We start from the raw sequence: 23,926 nt of genomic DNA, 5'->3' as shown, positions 1-23,926 counted from the left end.
TGAAAACTACCAAACAATTATGTATTATGAAGTAAACGGCAATTGATAGTTTATAGTTCAAACGAACGCAGAAACTTGCCAAATCTTAAGCCAAAATCATCTGAAGATGGACCTCCAACCGACGAGCACGTACCATCGAAACGAAAGAAAACTACCATTTCTTTCACACTGTCTTCTTCCTTTTATACTCAAGCAAAATCTTCGAAAAAAGAAGAAAAACAAACAAAAAACAATAATAGACAAACTATTTGAAAAAAACAATATATAAACACATTCCAGAACTCACTTAATTGTTATCGTATGACTACTATACGATCTCTTTATGTCGATAAATGCAATGACGAACCACGATAATTTAGTTGTGTATAAGGTACGTTTTTGTCACGTTTTCGACACAGTATGGCTTCCAATCACCAAAATGACCTCAATCCAGCTCTCGGTCTAAAATGAAAAGTCGAGTAGATGACAATTTGAAATACTCGTTCTTCTTTCAGATTGACGACATGCTGTCTGTTGTTGGACATGATATAAATATCTATACAGCGACCTTATCACCTCAAGAAAGAGCATTTCTTTACTTGAAAATTCAGCGTCAACTTTATTTGTTTATAGATGAAGTGAAAGAGAATGTAATGTACTATTTAACATTTTATACTTTTACAGAAATAGAAGCGAATGTTGTCCGTTTATATGATCTTTGAACAGAAACAACAAATAAAATTGATATACATGTTCGAATGAAGTCGAATGTTATTTTTTTTAATTAACCTAAAAAATTAATTCCAATAAATCATTCATTTTGTCTGTTGTCTTTGTGTATAAATTAAAACAAAATATAACCCTTTTAATTTAATTTCAGTAATAAATATACAATTTGGTACCTTTACTTTCCGAACGTGATCACTCTCGCTCACTCTACAACATATCGAGTGTGAATTTAATTTTTGTGCGATTTTCAATAGTTACACTTTTACCTTTGTCAAGACCTTGTACTTCAGGCAAAACTTGCTGCAAAGTCAACGGTCAGTTTGGCAAACGATATGCAAGACAAAATAAAGCAATGTCAAGGGTGCAATAACCATGCCTCTGGCACAGATAAACAGTTGCTGAAGAAAACAAGTGCATGCAAATTCAAGAAAGAAAAGACCAGTACCAAATCGTGCGCCTTCAAACTGGATGATATTGATTTGCATGACAATAAAAGCTGTGATGAGACACAAGTATCCGTTTCAGTAAGAAATATCTTTGTGTTTCTCGAGAATATTATTTTCCTTTATAATGTGTTTATTGTGAAAAATATGTTACAATTAATTATGATAAGCTTTTTAAGGACTTTTACTATGTACGTTAATTAATTTAAAAAAAAAACGACGTGTTTTGTATCTTCTTTATTAGTGACTTAACTTTGCTACTAGAAAAAAGTCAAATAGGTCAATATTTGTAATTTCGGTATTGAGGTCCAAAAATTGAAACGAATTGTGCCGAGTGTTTATCGCAAGACAAATCCATAACACAATTAAGGAGATTGAATTATAATGTCTGAATTATAATTCAATGCTCTGTGTAATATCATATCAATATATTACACACATACTATCATTCAAATGATATCTGTTTTTAGGCAATCGAGTTCAAGGACAATGTGTACATGTATGATAATGACGGAACATCAAGCCTTATAACCTCAAGTGTGCTACGATTAGACGTAAAAACAGCTGAGCAACGCGTATCAGCTAAACATATAACTTTTGAACAAAGAGTCATTACTCCAAAACCAATACATATCACACCCCATGTGGACCAGGAAGACGCCTCTCAATTTATGTACCATAGATTCCTGTATCAAAAAAGTACTGACAGTGTTTGTGTCGTTGTTCAACCTCTCGGAAATCAGGATCTAAAAAGCTACCTTATTTATATAAAATTCAGCGAACCGCCATCGATAATTGATTATGATCTCAAATTTAGTGTGTTTGGGGACAATCACTGGCAAACGTGTATTGATCCACATCGCATGAAAGAACACACTGGTGTTACCTTTTTGGCAGTTAGTTTTGAAGGAATCGGTGAGTACCAATGTCTACTTATATTGTAACTTTCAATATCTTACGATTTGATTGGATTATAATTATATGCATTTCGTCGCTTAGTAAAAATACATTTATATTCATTGCCAATTATTATTGCAAGTATTTGCTATAGTTTAAAAAGACGTGTTTAAGCAAAAATTAAAGCGGAATTACTTAAGAAGAACGAAGTGTCAAAATATGAAACTGTAAAACAATGTATATAGAAATAAAGAAATGTATAGATTTTCATAATATCTCTAAAACTAATTTCATGCAATATGAACTTCGTCCCTTATGAAAAAAATGATATTTGTGCCTATTTTGTTGAATCATATAATGCTCTTATTGATTGTAAGTGTCTTATAATAACTATGAAAATATTATTAAATTAAATATATTTCATTCTTATTAAACCATTTACAATTATGTTGAAAATCTAAATCAACGGTTTATACCATTCAAACTATTTTGATGTCATTTATTTATGTTACTCGTTGCTTTGGCATATAGCACAATTGTAATATAAATGCACAACCGTAGAGCAAAGATCCAAAAAGCAACCATGAAAAAATGTGAAAACAGGACTGTGCAAAAAAGCAAATTTAAATATAATTAAAAAGGTAAAATTAAGAAAACTTAATATACGAAAATAAAAATAGCAAGAAAAAAAAAATAAATAAATAAAACTAAATAACAATAGGAAAAAAAAAGGCAAACATGAAACTTGTTTTAACAGCGAAATGTTAATCAGCCACCATTTAACAAGCGTTGTATCATTCATTTATATATGAGCTGCGTCATGACAAAACCAACATAATGGGTTTGCGAACAGCATGGATCCTGACCAGCCTGCGCATCCGCGCAGTCTGATCAGGATCCATGCTGTTCGCTTTCGGTTTTTCTACTTGTTATAGAGTTTGTAAGCGAACAGCATGGCTGCGCGGATGCGCAGGCTGGTCTGGATCCATGCTGGTCTCAAACGCATTATGTTGGTTTTGTCGTGACGCGGCTTATATGCAACTTGTTGTATTGTAACAGATATGTCCAAACTTGACACAGAAAGCTCAGAGAGAAAAGTAGTGGAACAGGGTGAAGGTACGAGCGTTTCATTTTGTGCTGGTCTAACATTTCTTTAAATTATTATTTCTAAAGCGTTTCAATGGAATGTAGTTACCTACTATGTACACAAAAAACGTTCAGTACTGACTGTAATGAAATAATAAAGTGATATATAATTTAAGGTTTTGTTAAAATTTGTGACGAAAAATAATTTTGTATACAATAATGACTTAAAATTTGTTTAACAAAAGGTTTATATGAGTTTGTATTAAATGTTTTATACCGGAAATTATTCGTAATAATTCATTTGAATGACCTAATTGAAACAGAAAGCTTGTGAAGGTTTTGAAGGTTGTGAAGGTTTTAGAGATGATTCCTATATTCCATTTGGATACAAACATAAATACATTATTATTTCAAAAACCTTTGGGGATGGTCGGACCAAAGGTTGTTGTTTTACAATTATAAGTATAGCTACTTACATCAAACATGATTGGGATCACCAGAGGTCGTATATTACGTGACGTATTACGCAATTAAAAAAGTCACATTCTCATCACAGCGGCCAATTTGTTTTATAATTGTTATATTTCATGTATACTATTGTTACGATTCCGAAAAATACGCAAGGAATACTTGATAAATCTTTATCTTCCACCAAGTTGATAGTTCCTATGTAATGAAAGAACGCACTATAAAGCAGAAAATTATGTAATCAATAGGACATTTAGCGTGTTAATTTTGTATATAAAACACATCGATACATACTTTACAGTTCAGCATCGGAAAAGGGGAGATAATTGTAGTTATTCGGTGCGTTAATTATTTTAGGGCTCGACATTAATTTATCCGTAGATTTTCCAAAATTTTATTATTATAATTTAATTTTTTTTTAAAAACGTTATAACCTCGAAATAGAAAAAAAGATAACATTTAAAGTAAAATCCTTCACATAGCATTCGTTGGCAACAAAAAGCGCAAAGATTATTTTTAAGTATGTATATGTAATGCATATTATAATGATCCATATGAACATATTGAACATACTAATTACTTTTCAGACGAAAGATTTGACTATAAAATTACAATAGTAACTATGGGATGCCTAACATGGGAAGAGGAAAAATCACAATGGAATGCAAAAAAGTGTCAGGTACAAAAACATGTCTTTTGCATAGCAATATTTTTTTTAAAGTAGAAATATTCTTGTATATGTAATAATGGATATTATGATAAAGTCATATTATAAACATTGGATAGTTAATTGTTATGAATGCCAATATTTGTAAAATATCTGAATAAACGCTGAATACAGAGATGTCAAAACAAAGATAACAAGTCGCTCAATGTAAAAGAATGAAAGATAAAAATGTTGATATTTGAACCTTTGCTTGGTGAACTATTTAGGGGACATATTTGCATAGAATTTTGTAATTAAAAATTTTTTTTTAAATCAACAACAACGACAAAAATGTTCTGTAAGAAATGGAGATTGTACAAGTTCCCAATAACTTATTTTTGCAGATAAAACTTAAATACAGAACATATTAATGTACCAATATCTTAATAATAATCGGATTATGCATGTCATCAAGAGAGTTTATACGAGATTATATTAAAAGGAATTCATAATTTGCATCGATTTCACTGGAGTTTATATATTTATAAAGATAGACATAACGTTCTTAATATGCTTATCTTGTTATTTTACCCTTCGTTTACTTCAGCTGATTGATTGGCATCGAGAAGAAGAAAATATTGTTTGCCTTTGCCAAGGAGTGACCGATATGGTCTTTGGAAATTCTTTCTTTGTTGCTCCAAACGCTATTGATTTTTCAAACGTTTTTCTGAAGTTTTCTCCGCTAAACCAAGCTGCTGTTATCGGCACCCTTGCTGGAATCTTCAGCGTCTATATAATTTCAGTGATTATCTTCGCTCGACTTGACAAGAAGGATAAATTAAAGGTTCTCTTTTACCTTTGTTAAAACATTTTTGTTGTTTGTTGTTAAACTGTCATGACATATACTTGAAATGATTAAACAGCTCCGCTCACTGTTTCTAGTACTGTTGGATGCATCATTACGAGGTTACAGTAAATATTTCATAGGTCAGCATAGGTTTATACATGGATAGATAACCAATCTGGACAGATATAATTCCACACGATCGATTTTGTAAGGATATAAACATGTTCTCAAATGTGCCACAACCGTAAATAATGATAATATTAAAGAATGACATAATAATGTCAAGAGTAGGTTATGAATGTTTACATAACAAACCTGAAGTGTTAGAAAAGATGGCTCCTACTGTAATATGTTTAATTGAAGGCTTTGTTTTTGCCGTAGTTAAGATATTTTTTCCTTATATTAAATGTCTTTTATGCGAATTATTCTTGGTGATGAATTGTTTGTCAATCTGCAAAATTACATCAAATGACAGTAATTACTATAATTCTTGAGAATAACTTTAGATAAAGGCATTCAAATGCAAAAGTAAAGTATTATGTTAACAAATACTTTACCGTTTATTTTTTTTATTTCTAATGGTTCCAGTGGGTCATAACACCACTACGCGACAATTACATCACTGATGAATACTTTTATTTGATAAGAGTTTTTACGGGCATGCGCAGAGGAGCAGGTACCAGGTCTCGTGTTGCTTTCCATTTGAGCGGTGAATATGACATATCCGGTCAGCGAGAGTTATTTGATGGTATACGAGAGGTTAGTGTAAAAATGACCTTTCTATAAAGATATAAGTTTACCTTTAGTTATGTATACACTTACACAAACGAAACCATTTCGTCTTCGTTATTATTATCATCTTGTTAAATAGTCAGTCATTATTATGATCTATTAAATATAATGATTTGTATCACATTAAAAAAAATTGAGAAAAAAAATGATAAAACAAAATGATTAAACTTAAATTCATTCATCAAACGAACTTAACGACTTTGCAAGTGTTGAGTTTGTGCTTATACCTTTACTTGATTTTTAAATATTTTAATTATTGTAGGAGTTTAGCACTGGCAGTGGAATGTCGTTCATTATGTCGACATATGAAGATCTAGGTGATTTGCAGAGTCTTCATATATGGCATGACAATAGTGGTGAGGGCAGATTTGCATCATGGTACCTAAGTCGAGTCGATGTATATGACTTGCAACGGCATAAAACGTAAGTTAACCTCAATTCTATAGTCATTGTGTTTCTTCCAAATCTTTATTGGTTTTGATGTATCAATATACGAAACAAATAAAATTTAATAGTTTTGGCGAAGATGACGACGATGTGTATTACCAATTAAAAGTAATTTAGTTAATACATGTAATACGGAATGATCGGATATGTATTGAGCCAATGAATTTTAGGCACCCACAAGTCAGTTCCTTAAACCAACGAGTAATAAGCAATGATATATATTTTCTGTTGCTTAAGGAGACAATGGCCTGATTCTCAGGGGGTTTGAATCTAAGTTGTCTACAATCGTTTCATTACTATCCTTTCACGTTAACTAATCAAGTAATCGTTGCATAACGATATTTATCTTTAAACTGTACTTTCAAACAACGAGCCGCACTTTTCTTACTTTGCTTAAGCTTAACAGTTGTGAGCAGTTAATTATGGTGGAAGCTTTGTCTAGGAAGTAGACAGTGCAACTTACAGCTCCACATTACGCTTGTTGTTCCATGTGTTACGAGAATGCACCATTTTCCTTGAAACTTTGTTGTGCGACTTACAGGAAGTTCTTAGAGTATTTTAACTTTCTCCCATTGATATCTTGTTTGACAAAAAATTGTAATAATTTCTTACTAGGATAACCGTTTTAAAGACAATAGGCATGAATGCCGCTCTGCCATGTAGATGTTTGTTCACATATCTAAGAATAAGACCATAAAGTCATTCAAAAATGTATTGTCTTGCCTTGTGTGTTTCAGATACTATTTCCCTTTTGAAACCTGGCTGTCTCTTGAAACCTGCCTAGAAGCTAAGTTATCGCCAGTACCAACAAACCAATCTTTAAATCTGGAATCCAGATTCTTTGGTAATTTAAGACATAGACTTTCTGAAGGACACATGTTTATATCAATAGTTTACCGACCAACAATGAGTGTTTTCACACGTGTTCAGCGTGCGTCATGTGCTCTCGTGTTTATAATGCTTAACATGTTAGCTAACGCATTATATTTCAACCCAGAGCCTAACTACCAGACACCAGCATTGCTACAAATAGGACCATTCCGATTTACATCTCAACAAGTGTGTAACTTTTTGTTGCTTATGTGATATTATTTATATTAACGTTCATAGATTACTTTAATCCAAAACTAATTCACACAACAACGAATAATTACAATGCCCTTAAATAATCTTTTTCTTTTTTTATTTATTCTAGATGTCGTAGAAAATCACAGGCAAACATGCATGAAATGATTACTTTTCTTTCAAACTCTTACTCTTACTTTATTCTGACGCAATACGATTCTCTAAAATATTTATTTCTGCTGCTAGGATGCATAAAAGCAGGGTTATATCACCGACATACTTAAAAAGATTTAAAAAGCCTGCCACTTTTATTTAAACGGAGATTGCAACTTAACTTTAACATAAAACGTGTTATTTAATTTAATACCTTTTCCTTTCGTTCATTTTCAGATATACATATCTGTTTTCTGTGCCTTGTTTTCAACTATACCGGTATGTTTCCTTATCGAACTTTTTAAAAGAACAAAGAGAAACCAGGAAACAACTGAAAAAACCTGCTGCAGCTGTTGCTGTCCTAGTCATGGCTCTAAATATAAACAGAAGGCAAATGAGACACGACAACATGAAGAATTCCTAAACTCAGCATCTCTTTTGACGGAAACAGAACAGTCTGAATATAGTATACGGCTGCCACATGGGTGAGATACTATATTCAATATTTGTTTCTCTGGCCCATTGCAATCTTTTTGTTCCTTTTATTCTCTTCGTCGTCAAGTTCAATGAATTATCAGGTAATTTTTCCTTAAGTTCTCTTTATCATCTGTAATTCATTACGATGCTTAAACCTCTCTTATCAAAGTAGACATTCTCACAACTACTTTAAGTATGTTCCATGTCCTTCCCAGTTCAGAATGTAGACATTCTTTCATCTACATTAAGTATGTCCATGTCCTTATGCTTATATTATGCTCTTGTTATAACTGCTAGAATATCGTTTCATTGTTATACTTATGTATTTATGTTCCGTTTCAGATTTATATATCTAGCTTGGTTTGTTGTTGCTGGAGGAACGATAACTCCTGCTTTCTTTGTTCTGTTGTACAGTATGGAGTGGGGCAAACAGAAATCTGAGGAGTGGCTGACAACATTGACCATGTCTTTACTGGAATCAATTTTACTAATAGACCCATTTATAGTGCGTACAGTATTAAGTTGATCTGTTAAGATTCAGTTTACATGATTGTATTCCTAAGTTATTGCGCGAAACTTTGGTGTGGTAAAACTAATGAAAAAGCAGATTACTTTAGAGAATATTGACTTGATTCATCTGATATCAAATTAATTTTGAACAATTATAGCAAAATTAATCATTGCAACAATTAAACGAGCATAACGTACATGTAAGACTTTAATTTCTATTAATTTTACGGTAAACTTAAAAAAAAAAAACTTATTATAAAAATGTTATTTACACAATTTTCAGATGTATATTAATATAAAATAAGTACTATCTGCTGTATAAAATAGACGTTTAATTGCTAATCATTTATAAATTCGGTAGCAGCAACAAAAGCAACCTCAAAGTCAGTCTTTGACATTTGCTCATCTGAACCTGTTTTAGATTGGTATATGTTTCACCATAATATTTACATGATTGTAACATGTAATATGAATGTTTGTTGAAGGTCGTATGCATTTCCCTCTTTCTTGCTGTGATACTACGTTCGAGAACTCTGAGAAAGGACTCTAGTGCCACAAAAACGGTCACCAAATATAGACATAGCCTTGGACTTGGTGAGGAAGAAAGTGAGTAATTTTTATAGACTTAATACTGTTTACATTCTTTTTGAAATATGTTTAATTTGGATTTAGGTTTATACAGTAAATGCAGGTTTGATATAATTTGTTCATTTATAAATTTTTTTTGACCTTATAAAATTGAAATGTTTAACTTTGCTCTTTGTTTCAATACATGAAAAGACTAAATGAATATTACTCATACAAAAATGTTTTGAATTTCGTGTAATCTTCTATTTTGTTGTTGTGGTTGAACTGTATGGGTCATACCTTGCCAGTTTGTTATATATCGAGCTATTGTTATATAATTGTTTACCTTACTACAGACACTGTTTCATCTAGTGTGGCTGTGCTGAAATCTATTGTGACGGAGTTCAAGTCTTATAAATGTAAGTTATGTATTTGTAAGAATGAATAAAAAGGATAAAATGCTTAAAATAATTAAGTGGAAAATAGAGATATAACAATTACTTTATTAGATGTATACTTTAAGCTATTTATTTTGTTTATGTTATCATAAAATTAATATTTACAAGTATCAATATAGTAAAACAAATTAAACATTGAAAGCCATTTTATATGATTTGAATTTAAATGGAAAATATTTATTTCCACTTTCAGTGAATCCAAGAAATGTTTCAATGCCTGTTCAGGGAGATAATCTTAAACAAGCGCAAGAAAAACAACGACAAAATTCAAACTTTCAGAACTCTTTGAAGGATATTAAATTGAACCTTGTTTTCATTATCATTGTGTCAGTAATCTGCTATTCCAACAGAGATGTCAGGTCGTTTCTACATCATTCGCACCTTTCCAACAGACTTGTTACACCAAGTGATACCCAGAAGTTTCACTCGGTACATATTTTTTGTTTAATCTTATTCTATACGATTTACGCTTCAAGAGGTTTAAATGTCGTCTGGATTAAAGTCTTATTCTGAATTGATTTTAATTTAAAAAATAATTCAAATATAAAATGATTCCTTCAGGTGTATTTAATTTGGTTAAACATACTCGTATTTAAAACTAGCGTAATATATAGAAAAACGAAGCTATTATTAGTTCGATTCAATGAGTTATCGTTTTGTAAAACAAACATTATTTTGCATTTTAGTAATTTAGTAAATTCCCAATTAACTGCGATTTTATACCTAATAAGTTAATAGATCAAAAGATTATTAATAGGTTTGACAAATGCGCATAATATCATTCAAGGATTAGGTTGAACCGGAATTAGATATTTTCAGATATTTGTAGCATATAATTTGTTTTTTATTTTCATTTTTTTAAAGATAAAATCACCAAATGATTTGTTTAAGTGGATAAATGATACAATGATCCCGTACCTATTCCGTGAACATGACGAATACGGCATTGTCTTACACTGGACAGAGCGACAATTCACACATGATCATTATCTAAGACTCGGGCCGCCAAGACTACGACAGCTACGGACCAAACAAGGTATTACAGATATAAATTAAAGTGCAAAGAACAGAATGAAATTGAGAAAGAAATACAGAGTAGGCCATTAAAAATTGTTTTGCGATTAAGCAAACTGTTGTTCGTAATGTGCAGTTATTAACTATTTTGTATGCCTACTTTAGATCGATACCTCTTGATAATTTTGGTAAATCTTTGATGTCTTAATATTCACAATTCATGTTAAACGCAGAAGCAGTAGGATTAAGTTCATTATTATATCACAGAAATACTGCCCAAATTCCTAACATAGTTGAAGTTATTTATTTTAAATTTCATTCACATTTGACATAAGTTATATTGTTATGAATACATGTAGGTACTTGTGACATACCATATATTGACCAGCCAATTTGTTTTGGTGAATATCGTTTATGGAATGAAGAGGACAATAACTATTGTATTGGATGGAAGAATCACCCGTCATGCAGATTAACCGAGAGTTTTTATAATGTGACATCCTCGGCATGGAAATTCAGACCGTGTAGGTTTAAGTATATGGACATAAAAATAATCTGATCAACCTGTGAAGTCATTCTAGAATATATGGTTATAAATAATTAATTTTTTTATATGCTTTGATTATCAATCAGAAATTATAAACCGATTTCAAAATGATAAGTTTTCAACTGGAGGCAGTTATGTATAATTTAAGGAAACCTTCTTTCACATAACTTTACAAGGATATACTATAAATTCAAGCATAAAACGCGATGATACACATGTATGATAATTGGAATTTTAATCAATGTACTTAATCTGAAGTAAAATTTCAAGGAATTAACTAGTTCTTGATTGACTAATGAATATCTTTATAAGCATTTTCCCCGATTCATTTCTTCCAGCTCTAGATATCTGGGGAGTACCTTTGACAGGATACTACACAACATACGGTGGCGGAGGGTATATAGCATCACTTCATGTTAATCTCAATTATTCTATCGGCATTATCAACGAACTGTATAAAAATCTATGGATTGATCGTCAGACTCGTGCTGTAATAGTAGAATTTACACTTTACGACGCTTCTACAAACTTGTTTGTTTACAATATGTTTATGACAGAGTTTCCTCAAACAGGCGGTGCATTCACAACGTACAACACGTACCCATTACGTGTTTATCCACACCATGGGGCGACTGGAACGTGGACTCTAGTATGCGAAATATTGTTTGTGTTTTATATCACATGTTTCTTCATCCGAATGTGTTTCAGGATATACAGACTACGATTTGAATATTTCAAAAAGTTTTGGCCAGTTTTCGACTTTGTCCTCTTCAATGTTGCTGCAACGGCTGTAGTTTTTTATTGTTTTCGTCTACGATTTTCATTAGAAACAATCGAGAGGTTCAAAAAGGATAATAAAATTTTTGTAAACTTTAGTCATATTATGGTTTGGGATCAAGCTTTTGTGCTATCTCTAGGAGTGTTAGCATTTATAGCAACAATAAGGATGCTCGAGGTACTGTCTACACTTAAACATTTGAAAGCAATCGTGGATATCTTCAGAAAATGTGGCAAAGATCTGTTTTGGTATGGCTTATCATTTGTTCAGATATTTTTAGGGTTTTGTGGGTTGGGATTATTACTCTTTGGTTCGCAACTTGAATCTTACAGAAATTTATACCAGTGTATGGGAACACTATTTATTGCAATGATTGGAAAAAGTCGATTCTCAGAAATAAATGAAACAAACCCTGTGTTGGCGAAGGTTTTCTTCATACTATACGTTTTGATTGTCGTTTATTTCTTCCTAACCATTTTCCTCGCCATTATTGGAGCAAGCATCGACGAAGTGGTTCAACAAAATCGCACTGGTCCGGATCACGATCTTATTGCATACATGATACAGAAAATCAAAGACCTCTTCAACAAACCCGCCTTAAAAATACAAAAGCAAAAGAGAAAAATGAAAACTACTCCAACACTAACAAACAATAAAATTACGTAAAATACCACAAATGCTGTTAGACTGAGGAGAGTATCAAACATAGCAATGTATTGTATTTGTACCATACAACCAGTCGTCTGTATTGATATTACGAACTATCAAGTAACAGATCATCTGATTTTTAACATATCATGACAAGAGTGCGATTACTTTAGACGTATAGATTCGACCCACTTTAGTAATTGTCTTTATATATTAAAAATGACAAGTGTTTCTGTTAATCATTAATATTGTTTTTACTTTTCATATATATCATACAATGGTGGTTTATATTTGTTATAAAACTGACTAAATTCAATTGTACTTTATACAGTTATGTCACATTTGTGAGCTGAATGCAGATAATGCTTTCTTTTCAAATTGAATTCATCGTCAATAAGATGAAGAAAAACATATGTTTGTTAGTCTGTAACACCAAAATTAGCAAACACCTTAAAATACAAACACAACATTTGAAAAGTTATAAAATACTATATGAATGGTAAAGTTTGTGTACGAGTGTATATATTAGAAAATTTTGAATTTATGTTATAGATTCATGAACATTTTCTTTGTTAAAATAGTCCAAATCTTCATCATTTTTCAAATCGTTTACATTTAAACATTGAAATATATTGCACACATTTCCATTTTATGCTTAATATAAAAATCAGTTTTTTAATTGGTAACCAGTTATAAAATGAGAGTTATTTTGAAAGTCCTTGTGACAATCAAACAAAACCTGCATTTTTTTCTTTTATTTGTGATTTTCTTGTTTTTCTGTGGTAAAACTACAGCTGTTTATGATTTTTTAGCTCACCTGAGCTAGCTCAGTGTGAGCTTTTAGGATCGTTGAATGTCCATCTACATTTGTTCGTTAGCTCTCTAGCGGTCACATTTTTGTCAGGATGCTTATCTTGGTAATAGCTCGGATGAAGTCGAACATGGGTCATCTCGGATGAAAAACTAGGTCACAAGAGTTAAGGATATGAGGCCTGCTTTTTAAATTTGTCTTTTGACGTTATATCTGTGATGTGCAGGCTTCATAACCTCTGATCCCCACTCAAAATTCCATTTTATTTTGTTCCGCCCATTGTTTTCTCGTTTAGGGCACACGCATTTTTTAACTTGGGGGACCATATGCCGCTTTTCATGGAATGGCATTTAGTGTCACATTGAAGGTTCCATGATAACCGCCATATGAACACATCTGCGGATGTTTCAAAATTCAAAATTTTACCAGTTCATGTTAAATGTTGAATTCTGCTTAAGCCGGTGCTAGGGGGCGTGGTCGGTAGCTTACACTTGACAGTACCGTCCATGAACAGGCTCAATCAAACCGAGCCTGCAACATTTTCAATTTTGACGTGTTGGGCTTTCTTTGGGGATTCTTATTTCACTCTATTTTATCGCAACATCAGCGTTGTTTGTGCCGTGTGGAGGTTGTTAAAAGTCGCCCCGTACATTCAATCAGGGATGTTATATTTCCGATCCTTAAAGATCGTTCAGCACGACATTAATGTTGTGCTTGTGGTATTTTAGTTCTATCTATTCGGCATCTTTCTTGTTGGGTGGTTCCAGTATTCCTCACTTGAATACTGTTGAATCACCCTTAGGATATGAGGCCTGCTTTTTAAATTTGTCTTTTGACGTTATATCTGTGATATGCAGGCTTCATAACCTCTGATCCCCACTCAAAATTCCATTTTATTTTGTTCCGCCCATTGTTTTCTCGTTTAGGGCACACGCATTGTTTTACTTGGGGGACCATATGGCGCTTTTCATGGAATGGCATTTAGTGTCACATTGAAGGTTCCATGATAACCGCCATATGAACACATCTGCGGATGTTTCAAAATTCAAAATTTTACCAGTTCATGTTAAATGTTGAATTCTGCTTAAGCCGGTGCTAGGGGGCGTGGTCGGTAGTTTGCACTTGACAGTACCGTCCATGAACAGGCTCAATCAAACCGAGCCTGCAACATTTTCAATTTTGACGTGTTGGGCTTTCTTTGGGGATTCTTATTTCACTCTATTAAAATAGAAAAACCTTGTTAACACTCTAGCGGTCACATTTTTGATACAATCATCATCAATCTTTGTCAGGATGCTTGTCTAGGTAATTGCTCAGATGAGGTCGAACATGGGTCATCTCGAATGGAAAACTAGGTCACAGGAGCTAAAAACAGAAAAACCTTGTAAACACTCTAGCGGTCACATTTTTGCCTCAATTATCATCAAACTTTGTCAGAATGCTTGTCTAGGCAATTGCCCAAATGAGTACGAACATGGGTCATCTCGGATGAAAAACTAGGTCACAGGAGCTAACAAAAATAGAAAAACCTTGTTAATCCTCTATTGGTCACATTTTTGACTGAATTATCATCAAACTTGGTCAGAATGCTTGTCTAGGTAATTGCTCAAATGAGTACGAACATGGGTCATCTCGGATGAAAAACTAGGTCACAGGAGCTTAAAATAAAAATATGTTGTTAACACTAGTGGCTACTGTTTTGATCCAAATATCCTGGAAATTGGTCTGAAAGTTTGTTTTGATAATTTCTAGGTCAAGTTTGGATATGGGTCACCTGGGGTCAAAAACTTGGTCACACTGCTCAAATATCGATAATCCTTGGTAACACTCTAGTGGTTATGACTCACCTGTCATGAAACTTGGTCAGAATGCTTGTCTAGGTTATTGTTCTGATGAGTTTGATGGGTCAGGTGAGCGATTTAGGGCCATCTTGGCCCTCCTGTCTGTATATTGACCGGTGACATTGATTGAATATGTCACAACCACGCTTCTTTATGTATTAGTTTTTACAGTGTTAAGGTTTTATAAGTTTAAATTCTACATCATGTATTTTAAAACATTTCTTTATGAGTCTTGAAAGCAATTTTATAACTTTAAATAACGATGCTGTCAATGTGTTAGGGGTATTTTATGAACAAATGATAAATGTATCTCCGGTTTCATAAATATATGAATATACATAAATGATGTATGGTGTATCTGTTTCATTATTGTTGCTAAATAAAATTTGCTTTGCAAAAATACATTCTGCTTTCCGAGATTTTAATTATTACAAGAAAGCCCTTAATGTGTTAGCAGCAACTGCAGCTTGTCAATGCTATCACAAGACCAGTTTATTAATTTGTGATGTCTACAATGTAGTCTGACCAAACCATAAACACTTACATAAGACAGACTATATACTCTAAGACTTATACTTAGTTTATAAAGATATATATTTTCAAAACGTCAGAGAATTTGATCCATTATTTTCTGTTGAGTAGATCATGTATCTATCATTGCAAACATATTCTACTAATATTCTTTTGATAGTCATAGGTTTAAAATTGATTGTTGTATAAGGCAGTTAGTGATACCAGTCCATGTCTTCATGATGATGCGTGACCTTTAGCTAAAGGAACATCGTGGTTTCATTCCTTATTTAGTCATTGTTTCCTTTAGTGCATTTACTGTCTTTTTTAATTGTTGATATATGCTCCCCCTCTATGGAGAGTAATTGTGTTCTTAGGAGGTAGTGACTGAATACAACCGATGTCTGTTTCATGGGCGACCCCGATTATTTTGAATGTGCAAAGATGAGCAACGGATCAACTGACTCCTCCACAATGAGCTGTCTTATACGCTTCTGTGCGCGTGCGCGTGTGCGTGTGCGTGTGCGTGTGGGTGTAGGTGGAGGTAAATAAAAAGGATCAAAAGGTTCGTCATCACCCAGTAATTAAACTTTCTTCAATGATGAATTCTCTGCTTCATTGGACTCTATAGAAAATATTTTGGAAAATGGTGAAGGAGTAGAATTCATAAATGGTTCATCTGAGACAAATTCATTAAATTAATCGTTAAATTGCCATCTACCTGACATTTTTTATTATTTTTGTTTTAAATTTTGTGTGCGTGTTCTTTTTTATTTGTGTTTTGTGTGCGCGCGCGTATGTGTGTTCTGTTGTTGTTGTTGTTTCTCTATTCAATGATCTATCTCTTTATTGACACAATAGCACTTCCAATTGTCTGTGTCCGCCATATCTGATGATGACAAAACATATTTTGTTAATTATCGCGAATAATCTATACTTTTAAAATCGTAATGTATATCAGAAAGAAAAAGATTTGTCATAGACAATTAACTATACGGACAGCATTCTAAGTATGCTTGGTTGGCCCTCAATGGAGTCAAATATTGACAAAAGAAAATATTTTTCTCGAAAACTTTGCACAACGCCAACACATCTTTGGCAAACAAATTTTCGATGTTAGATAATGGAAATTTAACTATTCAGAAAGGATATATACCAGATATATTTAGAATTCTAAGAAAATATAATTTAACAGATTACTTAGAAACTTTGCAAAAAATGGTCGTTTTGCTACTAAATAGATGTGGAAAAAATAATAGTTAAAAAGCTGTTAAATCGTTTCCAGTTTGTGAATAAAGAAAATAAATTTGAAGATGAAGTCTGTATTCGTTTCAGAAGATTATATTTGGGCCTTAAACATGCTATAATTTACGGAATACACTGTAATGCTCAGGAGATAATTTTGTGTATGTTCATTGCAAAATTATGGGCAAGTATATCATATTTGAAAATCCAGATGTGTTTAAAATGTAACGTTCAAAGAAGTGATATATTGACACATAATTATATGCTTAGAATGTCCATCTTACAACACTGATCACACTATTTTATCAACCCAATTCTGTTGTAAATCTCAATATTTTAAAGGACATACATAATATTTCAAATATCTTAAAACTTGACGCTATGACGGAATCTCTTCTCTTAAACACATGCGCAATAAACCAAAACGAGTGTCAGTCCTTTTTATTCCAGTCGTTTGCGTATATAAAACTTGTAGTAGGCAACAAGTTTACTGTCAGGGAAACTAACTGAACTATATTTCACAAATTTTGTTTTATCAAGCAATAAGGATATAATTATTAGTGTAATTGAGATGTTAATCCATTTATTGTGTTTTTGTTTTATTATATATCTTCAATAAGTAAATACTATCAAAGATATTGAAAAAAGTTATAACAAGCAACCAAATTTAATATCTGAAAACATACATATAATTGAGCATTTTTAATATTCTAGCTTATCCACACGACCCGAAGGAAGACAAAACTACCTTCATCCAATAAAGAATGCTTTTAAGTAAGGTACATTAGCATAAAAAATCTATAGTTTGGTGAAAAGAAAAAACAACAAAACATTCCACGAATTCAACTGTTAAACACATATCAACACACACACGTTGCTTTGCACGCGTATTGGATAGCATAGCATCGAACCCTGATTTAAACATACATATTAAGCATTCCTTACCATCATTAACTATATGATACCAGACATATATCTTCAAATATAACAAATCTAATTATCAATAAATCAGTCCGTATTTCATTAGGAATATTCTAAGAATGTACCTTTCCTAAATAAATCATTAATACACAAAATATTTACCTGAATTTATTAACAACATTTTGAACTTGCATTTAGTGACCACCAGTTATTTATGAAATAATATGTGTCGTATGGTCCTTTTTCAAATGTAGGAAATGGTCTGTTTATGCCTGTAAGGACATAAAAATACGCCTTGATAAATAAATAAATAAATAAGACAACAATTTCTGGTGCAAACCAATAGAAATATTTATATCAAAGTTCATAAATACAGATCCGAAATACATAAACGATCAATGGAAATATGCATGATAATGAGACATAATGAATAACAACAATTACCTGTAAGGACATAAACATACGCCTTGATAAATAAATAAATAAATAAGATAACAATTTCTGGTGCAAACCAATAGGAATATTTATATCAAAGTGCGCATGCGTGAGGTGGATTTTCCGCGAAGTTTGTAAAAACGGAGGCCCGGCATGCAAATTATGTCAAAATGAAATATGAGAAATTAGTTGTTATAATGAGATGATGAAATGGAATGATATAGGAATGATATGGGATAATGGATTGTATATCGGACTGTAAACAGACAAATACAAGAGATATATATATATATATATAAAAAAATGAAAACAAGTGCCGGAAAAAAAGTCACATATAAATAAAACAAAAAAACACAGTCCATGAGTTAACTTATTTAATTATTTGCCAACCGGTTTCTCTTATGATCATCAGGGCAAATGTCACATTTGCCCTGATGATCATAAGAGAAACCGGTTGGCAAATAATTAAATAAGTTAACTCATGGACTGTGTTTTTTGTTTTATTTATATATATATATATATATATATATATATATTATATATATATATATTATATATATATATATATAATATATATATATATATATATATATATATATATACAAGGACCAACATGTATAGTTACATAAAAACGATATTCAAAAACACGAATATCGACCACATGACATATGCAATGTATGATTACATTAAAATTATACATGTAGTTCCAAGATATATAGTCAAATACATATAAATATAACATAACATAACAATTGTGGATCAAACTCCTGCTTCTTCACACCCGTATGTCTCACTGTGCTGTTAATTTTGCTTATTAACTGTAATTTACAACAATCAGTGCATAACAAATAGAAACATTGATTTCTATGAATTACTGTAAGTCAAGAAAGTATGCTGCCATCTTGAATTCTAACACTCTAGAATATAACTTATCTGTCAAAATCACTTTTAATTAAAGTATATCTTAATTTAGTTAACATTAGAACTTTTGATAGCAAATGAATAAAACATACAAATACCAAATTCCTCAAACCTTAAGATTTTAATAATAATTTTGAAGTTAGAAAAACACATATACATGTCAAAATGACCCACAACTTCTGATTACACAAAGAATGATCTCAGGTGACCCTAATTTTGGGAGGGAAACGTCATGGGTGAGCAGATAACCAACTGGTCGAAGGGACATAATCATACAAAGTTCAAAGTAAAATCTAACGAATTCGACAAAGAGGTCTTTCTTGAAAAATGACGATAAACCCTATAAATATCACTAACTTACATGCTAGTTCTATCAATACAAGAAGATAAAGGTAATATACATGTATGTCTTTAAAGATAACCACTAATCTTTATATATTCTAGGTATTTTTTCTTTGTTTTTTTCTTGTAAGAGTATGCCTATATTGTATTATTTACGAATGTCTCATATGGAATTTCTCATGTATATAGTATAATGTTTTGAAAATAAATGATAACATATATGATAAAATATATGAAAAAAAGAAACAAACAATTTCGTCTATTACACATGTCGCAGATCAAAATATAGTGAAATCGGCGGAGCATTATACTTAAGAAAAATTTACTAAGATTATAAGAAAAGTCAAAAAGATCCAAGTAATGATCAACATGTTTTGTGCTATTAATGACTGTTTTTGCAGTAATTGCATGATTGACACATTTAAGGTTATTTTGCATATTTTGACCACTTTTTGGTGTTATAAGTTGGTTATTAGTGCCATTTACAATGTGTAAATTATTTTATTTGCTTACTTCAACGCATATTACTTTCCAATTAATTTTCAAAATTTTCATAACAATTAGCATGAGGCTTGAGACAGAATTTAGAATTTGGTCTATAAATAAATGTTTGCGGTTTAAAGTCTAAGCAGATTTATCCAGACATTCTTTTTTATACAGCAACTGCAAGAATCAAAGCTTGACAATTTGGATACCTTAAAATAGAAAACTGACACATATCTTTTAAGAACAGAAAATACATTGCAGGACGTTAGGCTGGTTGTATAGTTCTTTGTGTAAAAGAAACATAACGAATTAACAAAATGTCAGTAAGACAGTTCTATGGTTCAAAATTTCCGATAAATTAAATAGCAAACGAAAATATTTTGTTAGTCCTAGAGAGCGGAGTTAGACCAGACAAACTGAAATCATTTTTATCGTTTATTTACTTTTTTTAATGTTAACTTATTCAGGGTTGCCTTTTTGTTTTCAGGTTTTTTTAAAAGGAAAGGGCATGTTTCTGATCACATATTACCGATTCATTCGGTTAGACCATCGGACGTGGTCTTTTTTTAAGGAACCAGGGCAATTCATGTCTCTAGTCAGTTTAAAATTCAAAATTGAATATATAGAAGTAGCATTCAATGTTTCTTTCTGGATGACACAATAACATATTTTCATATATCTGTGCTTGTATTCATGTGTCTGTTTATATATACTATATTTTAATGATTTTGTGTTTCTATGCATATGTGTTTGTATATATACTAAGAGAAAAACTTGAAAAATAGCAAAGGGAAAGATCGTTATGACAGAAATAATTTGGAAATCAACCAAAATAACTATGGATCATGCGGAAAAATTAACGTGTCTGGGATAACAAAAAGAAAAAAAGTGAGCCGCGTCACGACAAAACCAACGTAATGCGTTTGTGGCCAGCATGGATCAAGACCAGCCTGCGCAGATTATATTTTTATTCTAAGAAAGAAATATTTTATAAAATTATTCTTGCTTACAGCAAATGACTTCAATATGTTAAAGGTAACAGTATATTCAGACAATGTATAAAATATTCTCGGAATGTGACTATATACATTTATTTAACAAAAAGTGATAAGATAAGCACAATAAAGTAAGCAGTTTAACACGTTGATTGTATATATATATATATACATGTCTTTAACTGATATTAATAACTATGAATAAAATTTTCGTGTTTTTTATAATTATTTCTTTGAAATATGTAAAATCATTAGGAGGCGTTCATGTTATACATTACTGATTAATACACCCACCAGATGACATTTTCAAACATTGTAAATTACTACATTTGTTCATTTCTGTCAACTGTTTTTTCTCTACAAAAGTTAGTAAAATTGGCGTTAAGACATAAAAAAGAAAAGTAATTGTAGTGTGTAATTAGGTCATGCGCTTGATTTTATACATTTTTGAAGATAATTTGCGTCTTAGGCCTGAACGAACGACAAAAAAGATAAATATCGTAATACATTACCATTCCATTCCTTTTTTTGAGAGAAATGATAAATAATAAAACAACTATAACTAAAGGTATTCTTCGTATTGAATAAAGATAAAAACAATGTAATATAAAACACAGAACTAAAGAAAGACAACATGATTGTTTTTAAGTGCCAATCTAAAAGGTAATGTTAGTGGGCTATGATATTCATATGCTTCATATACTTTAAAGACATAAACAATCCTTTTTATCCTTCTAAAGACAATTGGATTGATTTTACTGTTTACTTACGAAAGTTGTCCTCTAGAACTTCGCTGAATTATGCCCACGCATTTTTATCAATAATAGTTTTAGGCTGAAAACTTAAATAACTTATGTTGAATCCTGTTTTGATCACATTGATAAATCAATTTTGCCATAAACTCTGATCGACCTAGAATATGCTCTTTTTTATTACCTGCAGTACTATATTTCGAGTGGAAGAGCGTTTATGTTTAATCAAATTTCCATAGAAGAAACGTCATTCTAGAACATCATTATATAACGTTATTTCCGGCAAGTTTTGTCGCGTCATTTGTTTATTTTTATTGTCGAACTAAACTGATCGGTCAAAGTAGCAGTTGTTGTAACAATGATGTCAAAAAGTGTAGTGGGATTGAGGAGTGTATTTTTTATCAGATTGGTCACTTTTATTTTTGTACCGAGTATTTTTGTTGGTTGAGGTTTTCACATGACCAATGAAAATACTCCATACGAAAATAAAGGGGAGTAATCTTTTGCAACAGTTACTTTCGTTATTTCACATTTCGGGAAAAAGCTTCGTTATAGTTTCACATGATAATTTCATTAAAAGATTATTACAAATGATAATAGAATTTTATCATATTTAAATGCGCAATACAAAATATTAATATATGTTTCTTCATAACGTTTAGTATAATAAATTACATGAGGCCAATTCTTTCATAAAATACATTTATTTTCTTTCAAGAAATTTGATAAGTCGAGCTTAACTTGTTAAAAGAAAATTTACCCCTTCCTTTAAATGAAAATATTATGAAAAAACGTTTGAATGGGTTTGTTTCTTTTCTTTGAGATTAAGCTATAGTCGGAATTCATTAAAAAATAATTACTATGTGGTTTAAAAGATGAGCCAAAACAGAAGACAATTTCAGAAGACATTGGGAACCGTAAACTTCGGAAGAATTAAAAAGGAGTGATTGTTTAACTATTTTAACTATCAATGGATAAAGTTGCCTTCCTGCAGCTATTTATTTTAGTTTTGATAATATGTGTTAAACTTAATCAATGTTTTATTACAAGAACTATATATGTACGTAAAGACCATGAGCAAACCAGGCTAAGGTCGTGTGCAGCTGATTTCCTTTTCAAGGTAAAAGTTTAACGATATTGCATATTCATTTTTAAATATACTTTTTATTTTTTTATGCCGTGCAAGTTTGACATTTTATGATACTTAAGTTGTTATAAAATATTCTCGTCTATGAAATTTTGGAAAAAAGAACATGAAAATATAGCATAGCCGATACTATTCAGTATGTTTATAAAGTGAAATAAAGGTCTAAATCCTTACTCTTATAAGACGCTCAGATTTAAATAGCCAAAGTGTGTATTCTTAAATAAGAATTTTGACCTAAAATGATAGTGAAAATCAATTAAAACGTTTCCCATAGAAAGCTTGACGTTACCTTTTCGTCTTTTTTTAGATTATTGAAACTTACCCAGATCATGATAATCATTTCCTTTTGATTTTAAATACATGTAATGAAATATGTCACATCGTATTTTACCACTTTTCACGTAAGCAACAGTTATTTAGTGTTTCAAAATTATAAGTGCTCCGTAGTTTCGAAAAAAAAGGCGTTTTAATTAATATAAGTATGTTATTTAATTTTACCCATGAAATATGGTGCTTTATTTAGTAAACCCATAAAATATGGTGCTATATCAGTCAAATATATGTTATATTTTTACAAAGAAATATGAAATATAGATATGAAAGTTGGCGAAGTCAAAACTTTGTTTTGAAAACTATATAGGATGATAGAAAATTGTGACGTCACGTAAACAACTCTTTAAACATCTGTACAGCGTTAATAAATGAATTAAAGATATTGGTGCTCGGATTTATTTTCTTACTTAGACCATTTTCTATCATTCTAGATAGTTTTCAAAGCAATATTCGACAACAAATTGTTTTGTATTTATAAGCTTTTTCAAACTAAATGGCTAAAGAAGTCCTTTAAAATAAATATGAGTTTTGACTCCGCCTACTTTCATATTAATATTTCATATTTATTTTAAAAAAATATGAAATATATTTGACTGATATAGCACCATATTTCATGGTTAAAATTAAATAATGAAA

At 31.2% G+C, this 23,926-nt stretch overlaps 1 protein-coding gene across 1 annotated transcript in view; it reads left to right on the top strand.

The window, feature by feature from the left end:
- The window catches only part of LOC132724739 (uncharacterized), a 55,254-nt gene extending 39,656 nt beyond the window's left edge, over positions 1–15,598 (top strand). Inside the window, exons 25-41 of the mRNA XM_060709697.1 lie at positions 495–629; positions 999–1,232; positions 1,622–2,066; positions 3,108–3,164; positions 4,190–4,281; positions 4,856–5,092; positions 5,684–5,854; positions 6,150–6,310; positions 7,072–7,393; positions 7,790–8,037; positions 8,372–8,534; positions 9,025–9,145; positions 9,463–9,525; positions 9,758–9,993; positions 10,429–10,600; positions 10,938–11,102; positions 11,464–15,598. Of these exons, the coding sequence (XP_060565680.1) occupies positions 495–629; positions 999–1,232; positions 1,622–2,066; positions 3,108–3,164; positions 4,190–4,281; positions 4,856–5,092; positions 5,684–5,854; positions 6,150–6,310; positions 7,072–7,393; positions 7,790–8,037; positions 8,372–8,534; positions 9,025–9,145; positions 9,463–9,525; positions 9,758–9,993; positions 10,429–10,600; positions 10,938–11,102; positions 11,464–12,569 (4,128 nt within the window). The 3' untranslated portion in view covers positions 12,570–15,598. The remainder of the gene's footprint in view (positions 1–494; positions 630–998; positions 1,233–1,621; positions 2,067–3,107; positions 3,165–4,189; positions 4,282–4,855; positions 5,093–5,683; positions 5,855–6,149; positions 6,311–7,071; positions 7,394–7,789; positions 8,038–8,371; positions 8,535–9,024; positions 9,146–9,462; positions 9,526–9,757; positions 9,994–10,428; positions 10,601–10,937; positions 11,103–11,463) is intronic.
- The last annotated feature ends 8,328 nt before the right edge of the window (positions 15,599–23,926 follow it).

The sequence above is a fragment of the Ruditapes philippinarum genome, unplaced genomic scaffold, assembly GCF_026571515.1.
Source record: "Ruditapes philippinarum isolate M1 unplaced genomic scaffold, ASM2657151v2 ctg502_1_1_1_1, whole genome shotgun sequence".
Taxonomy (NCBI): Eukaryota; Metazoa; Mollusca; class Bivalvia; order Venerida; family Veneridae; genus Ruditapes; species Ruditapes philippinarum.
This window is presented reverse-complemented; position numbering and strand designations above follow the sequence as displayed.